The 23,697-nt window shown below is 40.1% G+C and overlaps 3 protein-coding genes across 3 annotated transcripts; 1 reads left to right on the forward strand and 2 right to left on the reverse strand.

Moving 5' to 3' along the window:
- The first annotated feature begins 15,211 nt into the window (after positions 1–15,211).
- LOC109147011 (eukaryotic translation initiation factor 3 subunit C-like) lies at positions 15,212–16,278 on the forward strand. The gene is made up of 2 exons (XM_019294653.1): positions 15,212–15,361; positions 15,811–16,278. Exons 1-2 carry the CDS (start codon positions 15,227–15,229, stop codon positions 16,276–16,278), a joined length of 603 nt encoding a protein of 200 aa, XP_019150198.1. The 5' UTR covers positions 15,212–15,226.
- A 4,728-nt stretch (positions 16,279–21,006) lies between these two features.
- LOC109147020 lies at positions 21,007–21,894 on the reverse strand. The gene has a single exon (XM_019294659.1). It carries the CDS (start codon positions 21,892–21,894, stop codon positions 21,007–21,009), a length of 888 nt encoding a protein of 295 aa, XP_019150204.1.
- Positions 21,895–22,359: 465 nt separating this feature from the next.
- Positions 22,360–23,094, reverse strand: LOC109147021. Its single transcript, XM_019294660.1, has one exon. It carries the CDS (start codon positions 23,092–23,094, stop codon positions 22,360–22,362), a length of 735 nt encoding a protein of 244 aa, XP_019150205.1.
- Between the last annotated feature and the right edge of the window lie 603 nt (positions 23,095–23,697).

The following is a 23,697-nucleotide window of genomic DNA, read 5'->3' on the forward strand; positions in this document are numbered from 1 at the left end:
GCAGAGGCAGTGCTCACTGCCTGCCACTTGGTCATTACTTTATTTTAAAAATTTTTTTTTTTTAAAATTGTACATTGTTTCATGGTTGGACAGTAGGATTACACTCAATTATGGCTGCAAATTTGGAAAATGAAAGCTATGATCCATCTACCGACACTAAGAGGAAAGCTAAATCAAATGATCCGGGATGGAAGTATGGTTTTTGGCCGGACTTGGCAAACAAAGATTTAGTCGAATGTTCACTTTGCCACAAACAAATGCATTTGGGAATCAAAAGACTAAAACAACACTTGGCGGCGGGTTACGGAGATGTTGCTAAATGCCCCAAAACAACTACGGAGATTATGAGGGAAATGCAACAATATATGCAAGGCACATCAAGAATGAAGAGATCAAGGGTGGTCTTGGATGATAATGTGGATGATGATGTGCAAGAATCGGCAAGGGAAGAAACACAACCATCATCTAACGATTCCGTTACTTATCCAAGTTCCGGGACGGCTAGTAAGAGAAAACAAACCATGTTGAGATTTGCCGAACCGCAACCGAGAGTAGGAAAACAAACTCAATCCGTTGCATCACTACTTAGAAAGACCCCTGAAGAAGTAGTTGATGAGAGGCATTCCAAGGGTCCTACTCAAAGAACAATTGAGGCTTGTACAAAGAGTAAAGAAGAAACAAAGAGGACAATGCTACATATAGCAGATTTTTTTTTTTTTTTTTATGAGAATGGCATACCATTTAATGCGGCTAATTCAAGAAGCTTTGAAGTAATGGTTGAATCAATTGGACAATGGGGGCCGGGATTGAAGCCTCCTAGCTTTCATGAGTTACGAGTACCCCTCCTTTTGGACTCAATGCTGTGTACTATTTGTATGTCAATAATGTCATAACTCTATAATTGATCCACATTCTTTCAAAATTCCTTTGGGATTGTAAAATTATTGCTGTTTCATATCAATGTTTGTTAACTGGTATTTTTGCGCTTAGATTTTGCTTCTGATGGAAATTCTACTTAATATGGTATCAATTTATCTTCATATGGATCTAGGATAGCATTCTGTACTTCATATTGAAGGTTAATTTTGTTTAGCTGAATAAAATGTTACGTTAATACCTTGTGGTTTGATTTGTACTCCGATTATTCTAAGCTTTGGAATGGAAACCTAGTTTATTAGGTAAAGTGCTGCATGTCATCCATGCTCATTGATGTTGATTTTAATGAAAATTTTTAAAATAAAATTTGTCCTAACCTCAGATTCCACACTTGAGGCCTGCTGAATACAAGAGGTCTAGATTATCTAGGAACATGAGAACTGTGAACCGTGCTTATGGTGGAGTATTATCAGGCAGTGTTGTGAGGAAAAGGTAAGTTGTCTATATTTGGCATACTTTCCAGATTGTTTTTATTTTTACTTTGAGTGTGCAATTATGCAAAGATTTCACTAGAATGATGATTCAATCTACTATATTGTATTAGATTTGTAGGATTATCAGAGCATTATTGGTGGAAGAGCAAAAGATTGTGAAGAAGGTGCTGAAGATTCAGAAAGCCAAGGAAAAGCAAGCTGGCAAGAGCTGAAGATATAGCCCGAGTCAGGTGTAGTTTTGGATACAGTGCTGAAATGAATCATGAAAATGTATTTTTTGATAATCAAGAAGTGGGATATTTTGTTCTATAATCAGGTTTCAGGAACTTTGTTCTATTTTTTGTTCTATTTTGATAAAAGTTGTTGTTGGTCTGGAGTAATATTTGTTTGTAGCCCAACTATACTGCTGCATCTTTGAATCTGTTTGTTTGTTTGTTTTTTTTTTTTGGGGTATCGGCGACTGTTCTAAACAAAGAACGGTCACTGATAATCAAGAAAAAAAAAAAGAATCTGCCACCGTTCTTTGAGAAGAACGGTGGCAGATGCTCAACTTTCTGCGACCATGACATCCGTGACTGTTGTACAACAGTTGCGAAATGTCATTTACAACAGTGACGGATGTGCAGATCTGTACTAGTGGTGATGAGCGAACTAAAGCCCGTGCTATGCTGTGTGATATATACCACCACGCTATCTTGAATGAGTTTTCTGTTTCCCGTGATCTCTTGCTGATGAGTCACTTGCAGGGTAATGTTAGGAATAAAGTGTAATGGTTTTGATATGCCAAATTTGTATTTGTAGATCCCCCAATTTTGTTTATAGGTCTAGTAGAGTCTTAGACCATGATCGGGAAATTATTTAATTTGAAAAGAGAAAAACAGAGGAAGATGCATGAAAATAGTAGAAGAAGATATCAAGCCTAAAATCAAGAATTTGTCTAGAGAAAATGACAAATTGAAGAAGAAGATGAATGATACAATATTCACGTCAATGCTACTACTCAAAGAAGATATCCCAGAAGAATTTTCGTGAAGAAAATTAATATTAGAAGAATGCATGAAATTGACTTGGAGATCAAGCATCTATGGAAAGAAAGGAGTACATCAAATGTGATTGGAGATTTAATCAAAAGCTGTACGGACGAAGTGGATGATGCTTGATATATTATGCAAAATGGCTCAAGTTTGAAACTCACCATCAATAATTTTACAAGGTAAAATTTGAGAAGCCAAATTAAATTAATCTGATGGAGTTGGGCGCTAGTTTAAGCTTTGGGCGCCAATTACAAGTCGAAATTGGGAAGAAATTTCACTTGGGTGGCAATTGAGATGCAATTGCCCTTGGGAGCCAATTCAAAGGAATTGGGAGCCGATTTCATAGCAATTGAAATTGGGAGCCAGTTCGAAATCAATTGAAATTGGGAGCCAATTTCAGAGAAATTGAAATTGGGAGCAAGTTTCACATGAAATCAATTGAAATTGGGAGCAAGTTTCACATGGGAGCCAATGTAGAATTGAAATTGGAAGCCAATTGAGGTTGTAGTATGGGATGCAATTTCAAGTTGGGGACCGATTCAAAGAAGACATAGGAGATCAAATTGAATTGAGATGAAATTCAATACCAGGAGAAGTCTGGGAGCCAATTTCGAAGTCAAAGTCAACAATTCAAATTGGGAAGCAATTGCAAGTCAAAGTCAATTGGGAGCCAATTACATTGGAGAAATTCAAATTGGGTGCCAATTACAAAGTCAAAGTCAATTGGGAGCCAATTACATTGGAGAAATTCAAATTGGGTGCCAATTACAAGCCAATTGAAATTGGGTGTCAATTACAAAGGAGAAATTCAAATTGGGTGGAAGTTCAAAGCCAGTTTGAAGTCTGAGAACACACAGACGTGAGAATGAAGAAGATGAAGATGAACTTACAGTGAAAATATTCTCACAAGGAAAAATACTTGTTTTAACTAGTATGGGATTAAATTAATGAATATTTTTTCCCAAAGATACAAGGACCAGTTCAAAGCTAATCAGAGAAGCCGTTCTACACCCAGATATTCCCACTCAACGTAAAACCAGAGGAAATATCAGATGAAGTTTGAGAACCCATTTACATGGAGATGAAGCTCTAACAACGGCTAGCTTATCCTTTCTGACATCTTTGCAGAAGATAAGATAAGATCTCTGACAAAAAGATACAAGATTTCAAAAATGAGAGCGTCTCTTTCCAACGGATAGATTCTCATTACCAGCTATAAAATGATGAAGATATGAAGATTTGAAGAGTGGAGAGCAATAGAGCAGTTAACGAACTCACGAAAAAGAGAGCAGAAAATTCGAATCCATAAAAGGGATCGAATAGAGCAATTAAGCTTAAAAGAGCATAGAGCAAAAATCTCATTTGGTACAGAGCATACCAAAAATCTTCAAGTGAGAAGTGAGAAAAGAAAAAGAACTCAGAGAGCTTCAAAAGAGAAATATTCTGAGAGTTCTTAAACAGAGCAAAAATATCAAGTGCTTTACTTGATATATTCAAAGAGAGAAAACACTCAGAGCTATCAAGAGAAATCATTCCAGAGTGTTTATCTTCATCAAAGAGACCTGCGCATCATTGAAGATCAACTACAGAGTCTCAGAAGTTGGAAGCAAGACAACACTTGTTTTGGAGCAAAACAAGAGAAGGGAGGAAAGTAGCACGGAGCTGAGAAATCCTGGATTGTCACACAGAGCTGTGAGATCCGAAGCAGCAGTGTCGGAGGCACTGAGCGTGATTAGTGCGGGCTTTGTGATCAAAACACTAGATCACGGGATACGTTTCTACCAGAGTGTGGAAGACGGGGGGAAAGTAACGCGGAGTCGTGAAATCCTGGGATAGTAGCGCGGCGACGTGAAACCCGAAGCAGCAGTGTGGTGTCACTGGGCGTGATTAGTGCGGGCTTTGTGATCAAAGCACTAGATCACGGAAATTCATTGTATCTTGGAACCAAGGAGTGGTAGATATAGTGAATTGCTCTTGGAGATAAGAGCAAGTGGAGTAGGAGGATTACACCACCTCGCGAACCACTATAATTGTCTTGTGTTCTTTATTGCTTTCTTTACTTACTGCTCTTTACATATACGCTCTACACGAGATATACTGCTCACACACACTTTATGTTTATTTATTTCCGCTGTGCACCATACTCTAACAATCTAGTTAAGAGTTTTGGTTTATCTCTGGCTTAGCAATTGTTGTGCTGTGCGAAAACGTTTGAAAGTCTATTCACCCCCACCCCCCCCCCCCTCTAGACTTTCACCTTACCTCTTTTGGGACCAACAGGTAATGTACAACATATGGACATTTCCACATATGGACAAAATATTCATCTTCAAGAAGAGTGTAAAGCTAGAGAGGTTAGAGAACATAATCTTAGAGCTACTATTGCTACGTTCACTAATTCGTCTAAAATAATAGATAAAATGGTGAGCATGCAAAAGCCATCAGGAGATAGAACCGGAATTGGTTATGACTCCACATGTTCTCAAACCCCTCAAAATCTGACTAATTCTACTACTACTTTAAATAATAAAGTTCAAGTGGTAAAATTTGTTAAAAGTCAGAATAGCACGATGAGACAAGGACTTGGCTATCAAACAAATGCAAAGTTGAATGTTGAAAGGCCAAAACAATTCTATGATACGGCAAAACAACAAAAATTCATCAAGCAAAGATATGCCAAAGAGTCAAGTGCAAAAAGATTTCATAGAAAAGAGGGAAGCTTTTCTAGAAATAAAGTTGGGAAATTTCATCCCACTCAAAAGGATTGGTTGTGCAATAGATGTAATACTTTTTATAGACCAAAGCAACCATTCTCTTCCCAGGTGCCAAAATATAAAAATAATTTTCAAAATCCGGCGCCAAAAATATTTTCTAAAGTGAGTTATGATTATCGTGTCTCTAATGGTTACAAATCGTCTCATCTTAATTCAATAAGATCAAGGTGGGTTTGGTTACCAAAAATCACTAACAGTAAAGGACCCAAGCAAATATGGGTACCTAAAGTTAATTAATCTTTTTTGCAGGATATTTGGTACATCGATAGTGGTTGCTCACGCCACATGACTAGAAATAAATCATATCTAGAGAATTTCAAAGAAATCGATGGACCAAAAGTTATATTCGGAGGAAATCAAAATTATGGAATTACAAAAGGAGTTGGCACGATCAAGAAAAATGGTTTGAAGATTGAAGATGTTTCTTTCATTGAAGGATTGAAATTTAATTTGTTGAGCACTAGTCAATTTTGTGATAAAGGCTATCTTGTAGAATTTTCTAAAGATAATTGCCTAATAAAAAATGAGCTCACAAATGAGATTATTTTATCTGGAAAATGGCGAAAGAATATGTATGTTGTTGATTGGAGCACAAACAAAGATTCAGTGTGCTTAATGGCCAGAAATTCGAATGGAGCTAATTGGGAATGGCACAGAAAGCTCAACCATTTAAACTTCAAGACTATCAATCAGCTTGCAAAGAAGAATCTAGTAGAAGGCTTGCCAGATATTATGTTCAAGAAGGACCAAGTGTGTGATGCATGCCAATGCGGAAAGCAAATCAAATCATCATTCAAATCAAAGACACACGAGTCAACGTCAAGACCGCTAAGCTTACTACATATGGACTTATTTGGACCGGTTGATCCAATAAGTGTAAGTGGTAAGAAATATACTCTCGTTGTTGTTGATGATTTTTTCTAGGTACACTTGGACCGTGTTTCTCAAGAAGAAAAATGAAGTTGAGCAAGTTCTACCGAAGCTGTTGAAGCAACTACAAAATGAGAAAGAATTGCAAATATCAAAAATACGAACGGATCGCGGAACCGAGTTCGTGAATGGAGTTATACAAGCTTTTTGCAATTCACATGGAATTTCTCATCAATTATCTGCCGCAAGAACACCGCAACAAAACGGTGTTGCCGAAAGAAGAAACCGGACGCTCAAAGAAGCCGCACGAGTGATGATTAGTGTTGCCGGTCTCCCGAAACGATATTGGGCAGAAGCTATCAACACTGCTTGCTACACGCAAAATCGAAGCATGATCCATAAGCAGTACAAGAAGACGCCATATGAGCTATATAAAGGGAGAAAACCAAATATTGGTTATTTTCATATTTTTGGATGCAAATGTTTTATTCATATTAATGATAAATTGCATCTAAAATCTTTTGATGAGCGTGCAGATGAAGGAATTTTTCTAGGATATTCGACTACCAGCAAGGCGTTCAGAATTTTGAATAAAAGATCAATTGTGGTTGAAGAATCCATACACGTGGTATTTGATGAAAAATTACAGATCAAAAATGATGCACTGGACGAATAAATTGCACAAAATGGTAACAAGTGTCATATTGATTTTTGTGATACTAATGATACGTGTGAAGATGATGTTTTGCAGGGAATGGATGAGTTGGAAATTAATTCTCTAGAAAATCCCATCCCTCATCTAGAAGAAGTTGGAAATTCCTTAAATAATAATTTTGGGAGTGATGCCGCACGTGAGAATGAGGATGCAGTACAAGTTGGTGATCCAATTAGTGATCAAGTTACTGGTGAAGTTGGTGGTCAATTACAAAATGAATTAAATGTGGAAATTCGAACCAACTCTCCCAGTACACAACAAATGGATCCACCCAGTACCATGCACCCATTTGAACCAGATTTAAGATGGCTCAAAAATCACCCTCCAGAATTAATTATTGGGAATATTCATGAAGGCGTGAAAACAAGATCATCTACCATGGAAGCATTGTTCACTTGTTATCCATCTCAGATTGAACCGAAAGAAGTTGACGAAGCTCTCAATGATCCAGATTGGATAAATGCTATGCAAGAAGAGCTCGATCAATTCAAAAGAAATGATGTTTGGGAACTTGTTCCAAGACCGGCGAACCACAACGTTGTAGGAACCAAATGGGTCTTCCGGAACAAAGCAAACGAAGAAGGCGTGATTGTTAGGAATAAAGCAAGGCTCGTTGCAAAAGGATACTCTCAAGAAGAAGGAATAGATTTTGATGAAACTTTTGCACCGGTGGCCCGACTTGAAGCAATCAGAATTTTCCTAGCCTACGCCGCACACAAAGATTTCACCGTTTATCAAATGGACGTGAAAAGCGGATTCTTGAATGGTCTACTCGAAGAAGAAGTTTATGTCGAACAACCCCCAGGTTTTGAGGTAAAAGGCGAAGGTGATAAAGTCTACAAACTTAAAAAGGCATTGTATGGGTTGAAACAAGCACCTCGAGCTTGGTATGATACTTTGTCAATGTTCTTGATAAGCTGTGGATTCACCAAAGGCCTTGTTGACAAAACTCTATTTAGAATTCAAGATGGTGATCATATTTTATTAATGCAAATATATGTTGATGATATTATTTTTGGAAGCACTAACAATTCTTTGTGTGAGAAATTTTCGAAGCTTATGCAGAATAAATTCGAAATGAGCATGATGGGTGAATTGAATTACTTCTTGGGCTTACAATTCAAACAACTGAAAGAAGGAGTATTCATCAATCAAGCAAAGTACACCCGCGACTTGATAAAGAAGTTTGTCCTTGATGGAAAATTATCGATCAAAATACCAATGAGCACATCAATAAGTCTAGACAAAGATGAAGATGGAAAGGATGTCGATCAAACAAAATATAGAGAAATGATTGGTTCACTTCTATATCTTACTGCAAGCAGGCCGGACATTTCTTATGCTGTGGGCGTGTGTGCAAGATTCCAAGCAAATCCAAAAGAAAGCCACCTCACCGCAACAAAGAAGATCATACGATATCTGAAAGGCACAATCAATGTTGGATTATGGTATCCAAAAGGTACAGATTTTACTCTAACGGGTTTTTCAGATGCGGATTTTGCAGGTTGCAGAATAGACAGAAAAAGCACTTCCGGGACATGCCAGTTCTTAGGGAGAAGGCTTGTTTCTTGGTTCAGCAAAAAGCAAAATTCCATCGCAACTAGTACCGCCGAGGCCGAATATATTGCTGCAGGAAGTTGTTGTGCGCAAATTTTGTGGATGAAGCAACAATTGAAGGATTACGGAGTTAATTGTGATGACGTTAGTATTTATTGTGATAATACTAGTGCAATCGCTATCACTCACAATCCGGTGCTTCACTCAAGAACCAAACATATCGACATTCGACATCATTTTATAAGGGATCACGTTGAAAAGAAAAATCTGAAGATCGAATATATCCCTACGGAAAACCAAGTTGCTGATATTCTCACGAAGCCTTTATGCGAAACGAGATTTTCTACCTTAAGGCACGAGTTGGGAATGATCGAAATGAGCTAAGTATCACTGGACTTAATCTCTATATTTAAATTGATAATTGTGCTCAAAATAAATTATTTTATATGAATAAATTGCTTTACGTATTTGCATGTATGTTTTTACTCGAAATTTTTTATATGATAAAATTGCAATATGTGTTAGGAATTTATTTGTGTATTTGCATGTGTTATTTAACGTGAGATCATATGCCATGCAAACTAATTTGATGAAATATGCAATTCGTGATTTATTTGATAATTTGTATAAAATTGCATGTTTTAATATGTTAATCAGTTTTTGAGTATGTGTTCATGTTTCTGTAAATTAACTAACTTGTTTGCATGAACAATTTGCTCTAAAAATGATTTACCGTGTTTGTTTGATAATATATACGTGTTATGTGCAAAATGTGATTTAATGTGTTAATTGTATGTGTGTTTCGTATATATGCAGTATATGTGATATAATTTGCAATAAAATGTTTTAGAAATCTAGAAGTTAATATTTTTGTTAGTTTCTAAAATATTTTGGAATCTGATTTCTGTGCTAATTATGAAGATGTTTCTAAATGTTAATTTGGAATATGAATGTTAATTTTGTTAGTTTCCAAATGTGTTTAATTTTTGATTGGAAATTACCGTGTATGAGTTTAATAAAATTGGTATGTGTGATTAATTATTTGAGGAGTAATTTTTGCTACTAACGAGATGTTTGAGTGTTATTATGTTTGTGGTACACGAATTTGAGAAGGAAATCAGGAGATAAAGGAGGAAAATTAGAGTTTAATTGGGCATCAAACCTCCACCCATAAACTCCCACCCTTTCTAAACCTCCACCCAACCTAAACCTCCCCCCATAATCCTCTCCTAGATCAAATCTTTCCAAACTGATATTCTTTCTCTCTCAAATCGGCACTCCATACCTTTTCTCAGCTTAATAATATAAATCGTCTCCCACAGAGCAATTAAAACCTAACCCCTCATTTAACTCTCCCCTCTAAACCGTTGCCCATCAAATCTCTTCCCATCCACCGCCATCTTAGCCAATGAGAAGTCTTGCCGCTATCCATCACATCCGTAAACTCTAAACGACGGCAAGAAGAATTAATTCTCCATCGACAAGTGAACCGATTACACTCCTGACCACCCTATATATTGGGAGACAGCCGAGACATACCTGTTGTGGAAGATTTTGTTGTTTGAATTTTTGCAGGTGCAAGATGGTGTCCAGCGAGTCTCAGGAAAACGAGATAAGGAAGCAAAGTCAGAGAACCTGGGAGAAAGTTCTCAAACAACCCCGAAGGGCAACACGCACGGACGGACGAAAAACAGCAGGAGAAACACCAAGCAACCCTCTGGTGTTAATATCTAATGAAAGGGAGCAAGAAAAGGAGTCGCCACAAATTCAAACAGTTGCAGAATCACCACCGCGTGAACCGGGCTTTATCTATGAAGAAGATGATGGTGCAAGAAACCATTGGCAGAACAAGACCGAGTGGAAGGGTCTGAGCCTCCATTTATGAAGTTCTCTCCAATTGTTCAACCTGATATGTATGCTGAAATTCTGAATATGAGCAATTCAGAATATCTCCAGTATTTAAAACAACTGACTTTTGGACCGGTTCTACCTCCTCCCGGTTTCGGTTTTGATGGGCTCTATCAACCTCCACCTCCACCAGAGCCTCTCCCGAAGTTTCCACCAAGTCTGCCAGTTCTTGCACCACTGCCACAAGAAATCCCTGCTCCTCCACCGCCTCCTCAGCAGATGCCACTCAACCCGTTCATCCGTCCTCGAGTGGACTTTACTAGGTTTTTTAATCAAACCTATTCATCTTCAAGCTCAAACGGGTCGATGTTCGAGGAAAGTGAGTCCAGTGGTGACTCAGGACCGGGATATGCTCCTTCACCACCAAGAGGCTATGACTTAGAAGATTGCATGAGTACTGGCTTCTCTGCTTGTTGAACAAATGTTATGTTATCTCTCTCTCTCTCCTTCTCCCTAAGAAGGAGATGAATAAAATTATGGTTATTTTGTGCTTCTGTTTATCTCTATTTTCTCTCTGTCTCTCTCTCCTACAAAATGAAAAATCCCTATGTATATAAAAAGATCAAAAGTTTCGTAGCCAAAAAGACACACAAAAAAATAATATATGAATAAAAATAAAATAAAAAGGAATTAAAAAAAAATTGCTTATGGCTACAAAAAGGGATAAAAGAAGAAAAGAATTAAGAGGAGAAGTGTCAGTACGAGAAGAAATAAGAGAACAAGTGTCAGAAGAAAGAAGAAGAGATATACTAGTTGAAGTTGCAGTAGAAGTTGCTACTGAGAGTAGACTGCAAATCACAGAGGATTTATCCAGTGTATTGCCGGTACACCATACCGAGTCTACCATGCCTACCATGGACCCTGTTCTAGAAAATGAAGAATTATTTGCAGACAATTACACGAGAACAGAAGTCCTAGAAGAACAAGTTGGTGATCTCAATCAAGAAGCCGAATCACCTGAAGAAGAAGGGATGCAACTTATTGATACAGTTGTTCTCACAGATCCGAATAGAAGTCCATTTGGATCCCCTCAAAACTTTGTGCAGATGAATGATCAAGATGATGGCATATTTTCATCCTTATTTGCCAAAGTAGCCGAATCCAGTGATGTTGTTTGTCAAACAGTTGGAGAAAAGTTGGTTGAACCAAACCAAAAGCTAGAACAATAACACACGGATGTACGAGTCAATCTGAAGGAATTAATGGAGCATCAAAATATTTTGAAGACCCAGATTGACAAAGCAGAAAGAATTTTGAAAGGAGAATTGACAAAAGGCTTACTTGAAGTGATTCAGCTCATGAAGAAGGAACGAGAAGCAGCTGAAAAGATTAACAACGAACGTCACTTGAGACAGATCAAAGCAATTCAAGACCAAGAAAGCCGAATCAACAAACTTGAACCTGAACTCGCAGTTACAACAAACAAGCTGGACAACGTATAAACCGTTTCCATTGAAACGCACAATAGTGTTGAAACTATGAAGGCAAACCAAGACCGAGATTTTAAGACCCTTGCATTTTTGGTTAATAACGCCAAAAGAGGGGGAGAAATTCTCAGTCACTTGGCTTTGCAACAACAAGAATTTATTCTTGGAAGTCAACAACAGCCAGTAATGTCTACTCAAGGTAGAGGCCGAAGCCGCGGACAATCCTCACAAGGACCATCTCAGATTGGTTTTGCTCAGTTCGCGAATCCTAGTCTTGGTACGAGTACATCGAAGGTTGCTGAACAGCGTGGCTGGTTTGAATGCTCTAAGGGTACCGCCACTCAGACAACAATATGGACCAAGGAAAATTTACCAAGCATGATCAAGAAATGGCCTGCAGCCGATCAATCCAATGGATCTCGGAGAAGAATAAAGAAGAAGAAGGCAAAAGGAAAAGAACCGAGATGTGGTATGAACTAAGAGATTTCACTGGAAATATGGGCATGAATCTTGGAGAAGAAAGAAGCTTCGAAGAATGTGTCTTATGGTGGGAAAACGGAGTTCTTCCAGGCAACAATATCAAAGAAGCTTTTGGACACTACATGGCCGGACAGCTTACAAAGAAATTTCAGAATGCAAAGTTCAAAGATGATTTCTTCAAGCTCAGAGAACATGTCAAGGAAATTTTGAAGAAAGACTCTGGTGTGAAGAAACCCAGAAGGTAATCAGAAAATTCTCTTAAGTTGATATATTCTCTATTTTCGAAGCTCTGTTGCGTTTTTCTCTATAAATTCGAAATAAATCAATAATAATTTCCCGTGGTCTATTTTGAGTCTTTAATTTTGTTTGTTTAATGTAATTAGTCTTTCGTGAATTAAAAGACAAGAAATATGTCAAACGCACAACAAAATTAAAAAAATTGATGATGATCAAAATAAAAATAATTCAAGATGCGTTTAGGAACTTGTCTAAAAATTAATTCACAATTTTTCTTTTGATTATGTCTAGAAAACCATTTGTTAAACTCATCTTGGCTTTGTCAAATAAAATTGAGCAAAAAGATTATTTTTCAAAGACTTAAAGCCAATGACTGAGTATAGGTTTTGGCATTATCAAAAGGGGGGAAATTGTTAGGAATAAAGTGTAATGGTTTTGATATGCCAAATTTGTATTTGTAGATCCCCCAATTTTGTTTATAGGTCTAGTAGAGTCTTAGACCATGATCGGGAAATTATTTAATTTGAAAAGAGAAAAACAGAGGAAGATGCATGAAAATAGTAGAAGAAGATATCAAGCCTAAAATCAAGAATTTGTCTGGAGAAAATGACAAATTGAAGAAGAAGATGAATGATACAATATTCACGTCAATGCTACTACTCAAAGAAGATATCCCAGAAGAATTTTCGTGAAGAAAATTAATATTGGAAGAATGCATGAAATTTACTTGGAGATCAAGCATCTATGGAAAGAAAGGAGTACATCAAATGTGATTGGAGATTTAATCAAAAGCTGTACGGACGAAGTGGATGATGCTTGATATATTATGCGAAATGGCTCATGTTTGAAACTCACCATCAACAATTTTACAAGGTAAAATTTGAGAAGCCAAATTAAATTAATCTGATGGAGTTGGGCTTGGGTTGTAGTATGGGATGCAATTTCAAGTGAAGACATAGGAGATCAAATTGAATTGAGATGAAATTCAATACCAGGAGAAGTCTGGGAGCCAATTTCGAAGTCAAAGTCAACACAAGTGAAGACATAGGAGATCAAATTGAATTGAGATGAACATGAAGACATAGGAGATCAAATTGAATTGAGATGAACATGCAATTTCAAGTGAAGACATAGGAGATCAAATTGAATTGAGATGAACAATTGAAGTGAAGACATAGGAGATCAAATTGAATTGAGATGAAATTCAATACCAGTTTCGAAGTCAAAGTCAACAATTCAAATTGGGTAGCAATTGAAAGCACCAGGAGTAGTTTGGGAGCCAATTGCAAGTTAAAGTCAATTGGGAGCCAATTACATTGGAGAAATTCAAATTGGGTGCCAATTACAAGCCAATTGAAATTGAGTGTCAATTACAAAGGAGAAATTCAAATTGGGCCAGACGTGAGAATGAAGAAGATGAAGATGAACTTACAGTGAAAATATTCTCACAAGGAAAAATACTAGTTTTAACTAGTATGGGATTAAATTAATGAATATTTTTTCCCAAAGATACAAGGACCAGTTCAGAGCTAATCAGAGAAGCCGTTCTACACCCAGATATTCCCACTCAACGTAAAACCAGAGGAAATATCAGATGAAGTTTGAGAACCCATTTACATGGAGATGAAGCTCTAACAACGGCTAGCTTATCCTTTCTGACATCTTTGCAGAAGATAAGATAAGATCTCTGACAAAAAGATACAAGATTTCAAAAATGAGAGCGTCTCTTTCCAACGGATAGATTCTCATTACCAGCTATAAAATGATGAAGATATGAAGATTTGAAGAGTGGAGAGCAATAGAGCAGTTAACGAACTCACGAAAAAGAGAGCAGAAAATTCGAATCCATAAAAGGGATCGAATAGAGCAATTAAGCTTAAAAGAGCATAGAGCAAAAATCTCATTTGGTACAGAGCATACCAAAAATCTTCAAGTGAGAAGTGAGAAAAGAAAAAGAACTCAGAGAGCTTCAAAAGAGAAATATTCTGAGAGTTCTTAAACAGAGCAAAAATATCAAGTGCTTTACTTGATATATTCAAAGAGAGAAAACACTCAGAGCTATCAAGAGAAATCATTCCAGAGTGTTTATCTTCATCAAAGAGACCTGCGCATCATTGAAGATCAACTACAGAGTCTCAGAAGTTGGAAGCAAGACAACACTTGTTTTGGAGCAAAACAAGAGAAGGGAGGAAAGTAGCACGGAGCTGTGAAATCCTAGATTGTCACACGGAGCTGTGAGATCCGAAGCAGCAGTGTCGGAGGCACTGGGCGTGATTAGTGCGGGCTTTGTGATCAAAACACTAGATCACGGGATACGTTTCTACCGGAGTGTGGAAGACGGGGGGAAAGTAACGCGGAGTCGTGAAATCCTGGGATAGTAGCGCGGCGACGTGAAACCTGAAGCAGCAGTGTGGTGTCACTGGGCGTGATTAGTGCGGGCTTTGTGATCAAAGCACTAGATCACGGAAATTCATTGTATCTTGGAACCAATGAGTGGTAGATATAGTGAATTGCTCTTGGAGATAAGAGCAAGTGGAGTAGGAGGATTACACCACCTCGCGAACCACTATAATTGTCTTGTGTTCTTTACTGCTTTCTTTACTTACTGCTCTTTACATATACGCTCTACACGAGATATACTGCTCACACACACTTTATGTTTATTTATTTCCGCTGTGCACCATACTCTAGCAATCTAGTTAAGAGTTTTGGTTTATCTCTGGCTTAGCAATTGTTGGTTTATTCTCCCACTCTAGACTTTCACCTTACCTCTTTTGGGACCAACAGGTAATGTACAACATATGGACATTTCTACACAGATACTTTTTAATAGAGCTATGGCTCAGCTTGGTCTATGTGCATTCAGGGTTGGACTTATATTTTCGAGGGGGATAGTTGTCTGTCTGAGCTTTATTCTGCTGACAGGGTAAAAGAATTGCTTGCGCAAGGTGTCTCTCAAAGCCAATATCATGAAAAGACACCAGAACAGGTATGACCTTTTATTGTCACAGATGATTTATATTGACTCTATATTTTGGCATATCACACATGGTCCATAATTTACAGCTATAGAATCTTAAATTTCATTATAAAGGGGAGTGGTGTGGCAGAGTTGTGATGGACTTTTCTTTTATTTCTTAGAGCATGTCTTGTGTGCGTGTTGCATATAAATGGGTGCTGCTGTTAAATTTATTTCTTAGAGTAGGGTGTTTTTTTTTTCATGAGATAATATTATATTATGATGACTCTATTTGATAAACTTTGCAGCCCAGTTCCCCCAATTATTCTGCATTGCTTTCTATTTTCTCTTATAGTACCGATTGCATCTTAAGTTATACTTCCACATTAGTGCAGAAGTGTTTTTCACATTCTTTTACTGCTTACATCATTATATTTGCATTATACTTTTTGATTCAAGTCATGTTTTGATATTATCAGGAGAGAATGGAAAGGAGGCGTCAAATGCCATATCATATGCACATAAATCTTGAGCTGCTCGAATCTGTCCATCTTATATGTGCAATGCTGTTGGAAGTTCCAAACATGGCAGCCAATAGCCATGACGGAAAGCGCAAAGTCATAAGCAAGACTTTCCGGAGACTGCTAGAGATGAGCGAAAGGCAAACATTCACTGGGCCTCCTGAAAATGTTAGGGACCATATAATGGCAGCTACAAGAGCCCTGCGCCAGGGAGATTTCAAAAAGGCCTTTGACATTATTAACTCCCTTGACATTTGGAGGCTGCTTCGGAATAAAGACAATGTTCTTGAAATGGTTAGGGCGAAAATCAAGGAAGAGGCTTTGAGGACTTATCTTTTCACTTACTCTTCCTCTTATAACTCGCTTAGCCTGGATCTGCTTGCCAAGATGTTTGAACTTTCTGATTCCCAAACTCATGATCACTGACGAGCTGGGATCAACCGACTCGGTGTGTGGTCTTCCATGATGTTGAACATACAAGACTACAGGCTTTGGCATTCCAGCTGACAGAGAAGCTAGCAATTCTCGCAGAAAGTAATGACAGAGCAGTCGAGGCAAGATTGGCGGTGGATTGGATGGCCCTCCCTTGAGACGCAGGGATGGCCAAGATTATGCTGCAGCTGCTGGTGGTGGTACTGGGGAAAGTGGCCGGAGTTCTTGACCACTAAGCTAAGGGTGTTTCTTGAAACCTCAAGGGAACACTCCCTTGTTAAAGCCCCTACAAATCCCTAAAACCCACAAAATCCCAAATCAAAAACCCTTCTCTTCCTTCTTCCCCAAATCACCCAATCTCCCCTCCCTTCCAAAGCCACCACCAAACTCCGTCGCACCACCACTCGCCTCCCTCGACCGGCGCTCGCCCGCCACCGCAACCCACCAGCAGCGCCCCATCCATACGCCGCCACCACTGCCGGCAGTCAACCGCCGACCGCCCACCCCACACCCGGCAGCGACCCGCTGCCACGTGAACGCCGACGACGCGAGCTGGCCACCACCACACGCCGCCATTGTTGCCTCGACACCAACACGCCGTCGCCTCCCCTCGCCGAGCCGACGCCGGAATACGGCCCACCGCCACCTCCCTCGCAAACGGAGAAAAGCTGCCCGCCGGAAAACGCGCCGAAGGCCCGCCGGAAAAAGCCATCGGAAAAAGGGTCATCCATCAAAATGCCGAAAAAGCCCCTCGGAACCCGTACCCCGGAATGGAGCAACACCGATTATACCGTAATCGGAGGTAAAACCCTTAAACCCGACCAATTTTCTCCGGAATTGGTTGATATGCTTAATCACCAAGGACTTTTGGATACGTATCTCGCCATCAAGGGGGATACGTACCCCGAATTGGTGAAAGAATTCTATCAACATCTTGTAGCCACCAAACGGGGTGATAAGCTAGAAGTCGCCACCAAGGTCCGCGGCAAGGAAATTATACTCTCCGAAGGCCGCTTGGCCAAGCTCTTGAAATTGACCACCACGGGTGTGTCGAACTACGACCGAAAGGGGTGGATTGACACCCAAAATACGGGGTACAAGGAATACCTCGGGTACCTACTCGGGAAGGAGGAAGGATTCACCTCGGCCACACGACCTAATAGGAAGTGGCTATCGGCGGAGCAAAAGATATTGGTTATGATTGTAACCGATAGCCTCTTGCCTACGAACAATAAGAGCAAGGACGTGGGGAGTTTAGAATGCACCTTTGCCTATTTCTTGAAACACAAAATCAAGTTCAACCTGCCGGCCCTCATGCTAAAACACATGGAGTTTTGCAAATCAAGCAACCGGCTTAGCCTACCCTACGGGATGATCCTAAGTTGGATCATGGAGAAAAAGGGGGTGGACCTAAGCCACACCGAGGTTAAGACCGCAAATGGCATGGTCTTTAACGCCCAGAACCTACGCCGCAATGATATCTACTACACCGAGGGAGGACATTACCTCACCCTCGAAGAAATTTGCTAAAAACCCGAGGATGAACGAAGAGAATTGGTCGACCAATTAGACATCTCCAACAAGAAGCTCAAACGGGCAATGCAAGATTGCGGAATCCTGGAGGGAAATGAAGACCAGGAGGAGGATGACGAACCCAACCCGTCGGTGCAACCACGATCAGGAGGGAACCCAAGGGAGCAAAACGAGGGCTCAATCAATGAACGCATACTCGCACAGCTCAACCGGCAAAACCAAATCATGGAGGAAGGGTTCTCATCCTTGATCCGTACTACACGCGCACTAGACCAGAGGGTGGCAGCAATCGAGGCCACCTTGGGCACTCGCGGGGCATCCAGCTCAGGAGCAGGAGACCGAGGTAGACCCAAAACCTTTCTATCGCAACACCACCAGAAATCCAGTCTACCCCAGCTAAGGCAAAACGTGGGGCCACATTCCTAACCGGGAGGCCAAGATGCGGAATGCCTAGGGGTGAAAGAATGGATTAACACACCGGGCTTCGGGGACGAAGCCCCTTGTAAGGGGGGGGAGAGTGTAACACCCCGTGTTACGATCCCTAAAATCAATTAAATCATTTAATCAATTACCCAAAAGAAAGAATTAAATCACAATAATTAATTAGGAAAGGCCCACCATGGTCCACGGGCCCTTATCCCTAAACCCAACCCTTAGTTCCAAAAGGAATAGAATTAGCAAGTCTATAATATTAGTCCCTAACCAGGACTCCCAAATATATAAATAGGGGACCTAAGAGGCACCTAGAACCCCCCACCACAATAAACGACTCACCACCCCAAAGAGCTCTAAGAATTCCCTTAGAAGAAATCAAGAAAGCAAGAAAGCTTAAAGAAAGACCCTTCATAGCCAAGGAATTAATTAAGGCTAAGAGGTAACCCATGTCTCAACAAAACCTATTTTCATAGCTATGATTCCCCTCTTAGGATTTCCCCATATCATTGTGTATTGATGATTGTGATATTATTATTGATGATTGGTGGGATGATTCCATGGATGATCTTGATGATGAGAGGTTCTTGATAATTATGGTGTTCTTGATAATTATATGACGTTCTTGATGATTATATGATGTCCTTGATAATTGTAAGATGTTCTTGATGTTTATGTGATATTCTTACCGAATCTTGATATTAGAAGATGAATTGTGTCCTTGTTGATTTAAAAGTGATTAGAACCCTAGGTTGTATCGTATGATATCATCCTTGGTATATGGGGTGGGAATTCGCATGATTGGGTGTTGATTATGTTTAGAAAAGCATGATAGGTTATGTGCCGTATGTTTCTTGATTTTGATCCGTTAATTGTCTACGTGTGTTATCAATTGCGTTTGAAAGTGTCTAAGCATGGTTTCGGGTTCCACAAAGGTTCCCAGGGCGTTTTTGTGATGAAAGAGTCAGTGGGGGGTAGGTGGGGGTAGGGGACCCGCCACCTACCCGCGGCCTTCTTGGGCAACGCCGGCAGCGGGCAGCTGCCCGCCGGGCACCCGCTGCCCGGATTTGCTACCGCCGGCGGGTGATCCCTCACCCACCGGCTACCCGCTGGTTTGAACCCCACTTTGGGATTTTGGCTTCCCCGTTTGATGTTCCCCCGACCCCCGTGGTGTCCCAACGGACTCCGTCTATCGTGCCTATGTCTAGTTTGATATTTCGGGTACCATTCGTAGGTTGTATGAGTCTTATATATTGCATGCTAGTTGAATTGGTATCCCGTTGACCTAGGTGGAAGAAGTATGAACCCCTTAGGATTATTCTTAGTATGTGAAGGATCACGCATAGGTTTTGTTATACGTTTTCTCCCCCTTCCCAATGTGTTAATGTGGGTTGCATGTGCTTGCTATGTGTTATGTGTGCATGATACCCCAATTCGGTTGCGATCAGATTGGTTATTCCTGAGCTGCGGTTCAGAAGCTGGCTGCGGTCAGATTTACACTCTTGGGCTGCGGTCCACCGTTTGGTTGTGATCAAACGTTTCTATATGAGCTGCGGTTCATACTTTCCTGGCTGCGGTCAGATGACATACTCTTGGGCTGCGGTCCACTGTTTGGTTGCGATCAAACTATGATGAGCTGCGGTTCATCGGTCGGTTGCGATTGACCCCTCCGTGTTGCGATACGGGGCAGGGTGCTGCGGGGCCGTGTCAGAGCTATATGCGCTGACCCTCATGTATGGGCATGCGATTGGTCCTGTGGCGCCAACAAAGTGTGTTATGTGATGGGACATGGAGGAGTTGTTGTTATGAGTGTCTTGGGGATGTGACTATGGGATTCATATTGGGAATCGTATATGTTGGGTTATGATTATTAATTGTGCTTATCTTATCTGCCTTGCCTGTGGTAAACTGTATATGCTTGGTATAACTGCTGTCGGTACTTAACCCTATCTACTGAGTCTATCCCTGTTTTAAAAGCTAGAGTTCGTAGGATATATCTTCATGTTCAAAATGGTTTTCGTATATCTATATATATATCTATATGTATTGTATTTCAACGCGTTGGAATGGGTTACCAGCATCTCTCGCTGAACAGATATATTTGGCTTTCAGGCACGAACGAGTAGATCACTGGAGCGCGCTAGAAGCTTGGGGCGTAGCTTAGATAGTTCCCCCTTTCGGCCTGCGTGACATGATTTAGTATTGATACTAATTGAGGTTTTAGAATTTAGCCTGTGCACCCGAGTTCTCTAGCTCGGGTGTGGCATAGCACCCCGTACTCTTGTATCGTATTTTTGGGATTTAATGAGATTCTATCTTTATTATATAAGTTTTGAAAGTCTTGAAAATCTGGGGTGTTACAAGATTCATCGTGATCTTGAAACCCGTTTCCCGTTCATCTCCTTTCCTTTTGTTGACTGAAATTCTCATCTTTAGCGTCGTCATTCAGTGAGAGTACATTGACTAGCGATTATGGAAACCTAGTCGAGTGGGTGGAAGAACGGGAAGCTGAGTTCGAAATTAAGAAACTTGAAGAAATTATGAATCTTAAATTGGGAAACCTAGTCAAAGAAGCTAGAACTGAATGAAGAAAGCTAGTCGCGATATGATAATAAAGAGCGGGATCCAAACTACTGAGATCAGAGAGCGCTTTAATTACAACGTTAGTTCTTGATTCTTGATTAGGTCATCTTTCATCTGCAACGTAACTGCCAGATTTAATTTTAAATAGTGTAACATGCATATACCACCCAAAAACTAACAAACAATAGCATTCAACAAACTCTCAAAATCTCTCATTGTTTGCAATGCATCGTTGAATTCAACATTCTTTTCCATCTTCTCCAATGCGATTCTGGCAGCTACTCTCTGGATTTTCTGCTCGGCTTCTGTCCTCATCTGTACAAGTGTTTGGGCAGCTTTGATTTCTTGTTCAATCTTGGCTTTCTCTGCAATCTCCAGCCTCCTAATTTCTTCTTGTTGCTTCAAATGGTCAGCAATATCTCTCTGCTTTAGATGATGCTTTACTTTGAAAATGAGATGTGCATATCGTTTCTTCATCATCGCAGCACGTAGTTCCTTTGTTGGAGAAAGCTGATGAGCAGCAACAATGGTGGCATTCGGTGATGAAGAAGAATGATGAGAAGACCGCTGAGCAGCAACAATGGTGGCAGTGGGTGATGAAGAAGAATGACGAGAAGACCGGTGAGCAGCAACAATGGTGGCAGTCGGTGATGAAGAAGAATGATGAGACGACCTACAATCCCTATGATTCCGCAGACAACCTTGATGACTCGGCTTAGGTTTGTTTTGGCGATCCCTCCCACTTCTGTGAATGGTGGCAGTCGGTGATGAAGAAGAATGATTTGGCAGATAACCTCGATGACTTGTCTTAGGTTTGTTTTGGCAATCCCAGTACCTACCACCTCTGTGAATCATCGTTGCCTTGCAGTCTTGCGTTAAACCCACACTTTTCCGCCGCCTCTTAATTTCTTTTCCGTTGAAATCATCAGAACATTCACGCTTCTTGGATTCAAGCTTCTTGTTGTTGTGAGTGATGAGTAGATTCCTCGTGATCTTCAAACCCTTTTCCCGATCATCTCCTTTCCTTTTGTTCACTGAAATTCTCATCTTTAACGTCGTCATTCAGCGAGAGTACAGTGACGAGCGATTATGGAAACCTAGTCGAGTGGTTCGAAGAACGGGAAGTTGAGTTCGAAATTAAGAAACTTGAAGAAATTATGAATCTTAAATTGGGAAACCTAGTCAAAGAAGCTAGAACTGAATGAAGAAAGCTAGTCGCGATATGATAATAAAGAGCGGGATCCAAACTACTGAGATCAGAGAGCGCTTTCCTTACAACGTTAGTTCTTGATTCTTGACTAGGTCATCTTTCATCTGCAACGTAACTGCCAGATTTAATTTTAAATAGTGTAACATGCATATACCACCCAAAAACTTACAAACAGTAGCATTCAACAAACTCTCAACATCCCTCATTGTTTGCAATGCATCGTTGAATTCAACAGTGTTTTCCATCTTCTCCAATGCGATTCTGGCAGCTACTCTCTGGATTTTCAGCTCGGCTTCTGCCCTCATCTGTACAAGTGTTTAGGCAGCTTTGATTTCTTGTTCAATCTTGGCTTTCTCTGCAATCTCCAATCTCCTAATTTCTTCTTGTTGCTTCAAATGGTCAGCAATATCTCCCTTCTTTAGATGATGCTTTGCTTTGAAAATGAGATGTGCATATCGTTTCTTCATCATCGCAGCACGTAGTTCCTTTGTTGGAGAAAGCTGATGAGCAGCAAAAATGGTGGCAGTCGGTGATGAAGAAGAATGATGAGAAGACCGCTGAGCAGCAACAATGGTGGCAGTGGGTGATGAAGAAGAATGATGAGAAGACAGGTGAGCAGCAACAATGGTGGCAGTCGGTGATGAAGAAGAATGATGAGACGACCTACAATCCCTATGATTCCGCAGACAACCTTGATGACTCGTCTTAGGTTTGTTTTGGCGATCCCTCCCACTTCTGTGAATGGTGGCAGTCGGTGATGAAGAAGAATGATTTGGCAGACAACCTTGATGACTTGTCTTAGGTTTGTTTTGGCAATCCCAGTACCCACCACCTCTGTGAATCATCGTTGTCTCGCAGTCTTGCGTTAAACCCACACTTTTCCGCCGCCTCTTAATTTCTTTTACGTTGAAATCATCAGAGCATGCACGCTTCTTGGATTCAAGCTTCTTGTTGTTGTGAGTGATGAGTAGATTCCTCGTGATCTTCAAACCCTTTTCCCGATCATCTCCTTTCCTTTTATTGACTGAAATTCTCACATTTAGCGTCGTCATTCAGCGAGATTACAGTGACGAGCGATTATGGAAACCTAGTCGAGTTGGTGGAAGAACGGGAACCTGAGTTTGAAATTAAGAAACTTGAACAAATTATGAATCTTAAATTGGGAAACCTAGTCAAAGAAGCTAGAACTGAATGAAGAAAGCTAGTCGTGATATGATAATAAAGAGCGGGATCCAAACTACTAAGATAAGAGAGCGCTTTCCTTACAACGTTAGTTCTTGATTCTTGACTAAGTCATCTTTCATCTGCAACGTAACTGCCAGATTTAATTTTAAATAGTGTAACATGCATATACCACCCAAAAACTAACAAATAGTAGCATTCAGCAAACTCTCAAAATCTCAAATTGTTTGCAATGCATCGTTGAATTCAACAGTCTTTTCCATCTTCTCCAATGCGATTCTGGCAGCTACTCTCTGGATTTTCAACTCAGTTTCTGCCCTCATCTGTACAAGTGTTTGGGCAGCTTTGATTTCTTGTTCAATCTTGGCTTTCTCTGCAATCTACAGACTCCTAATTTCTTCTTGTTGCTTCAAATGGTCAGCAATATCTCCCTGCTTTAGATGATGCTTTGCTTTGAAAATGAGATGTGCATA

This window comes from Ipomoea nil, unplaced genomic scaffold (genome assembly GCF_001879475.1).
Source record: "Ipomoea nil cultivar Tokyo-kokei standard unplaced genomic scaffold, Asagao_1.1 scaffold1971, whole genome shotgun sequence".
Classification (NCBI taxonomy): Eukaryota; Viridiplantae; Streptophyta; class Magnoliopsida; order Solanales; family Convolvulaceae; genus Ipomoea; species Ipomoea nil.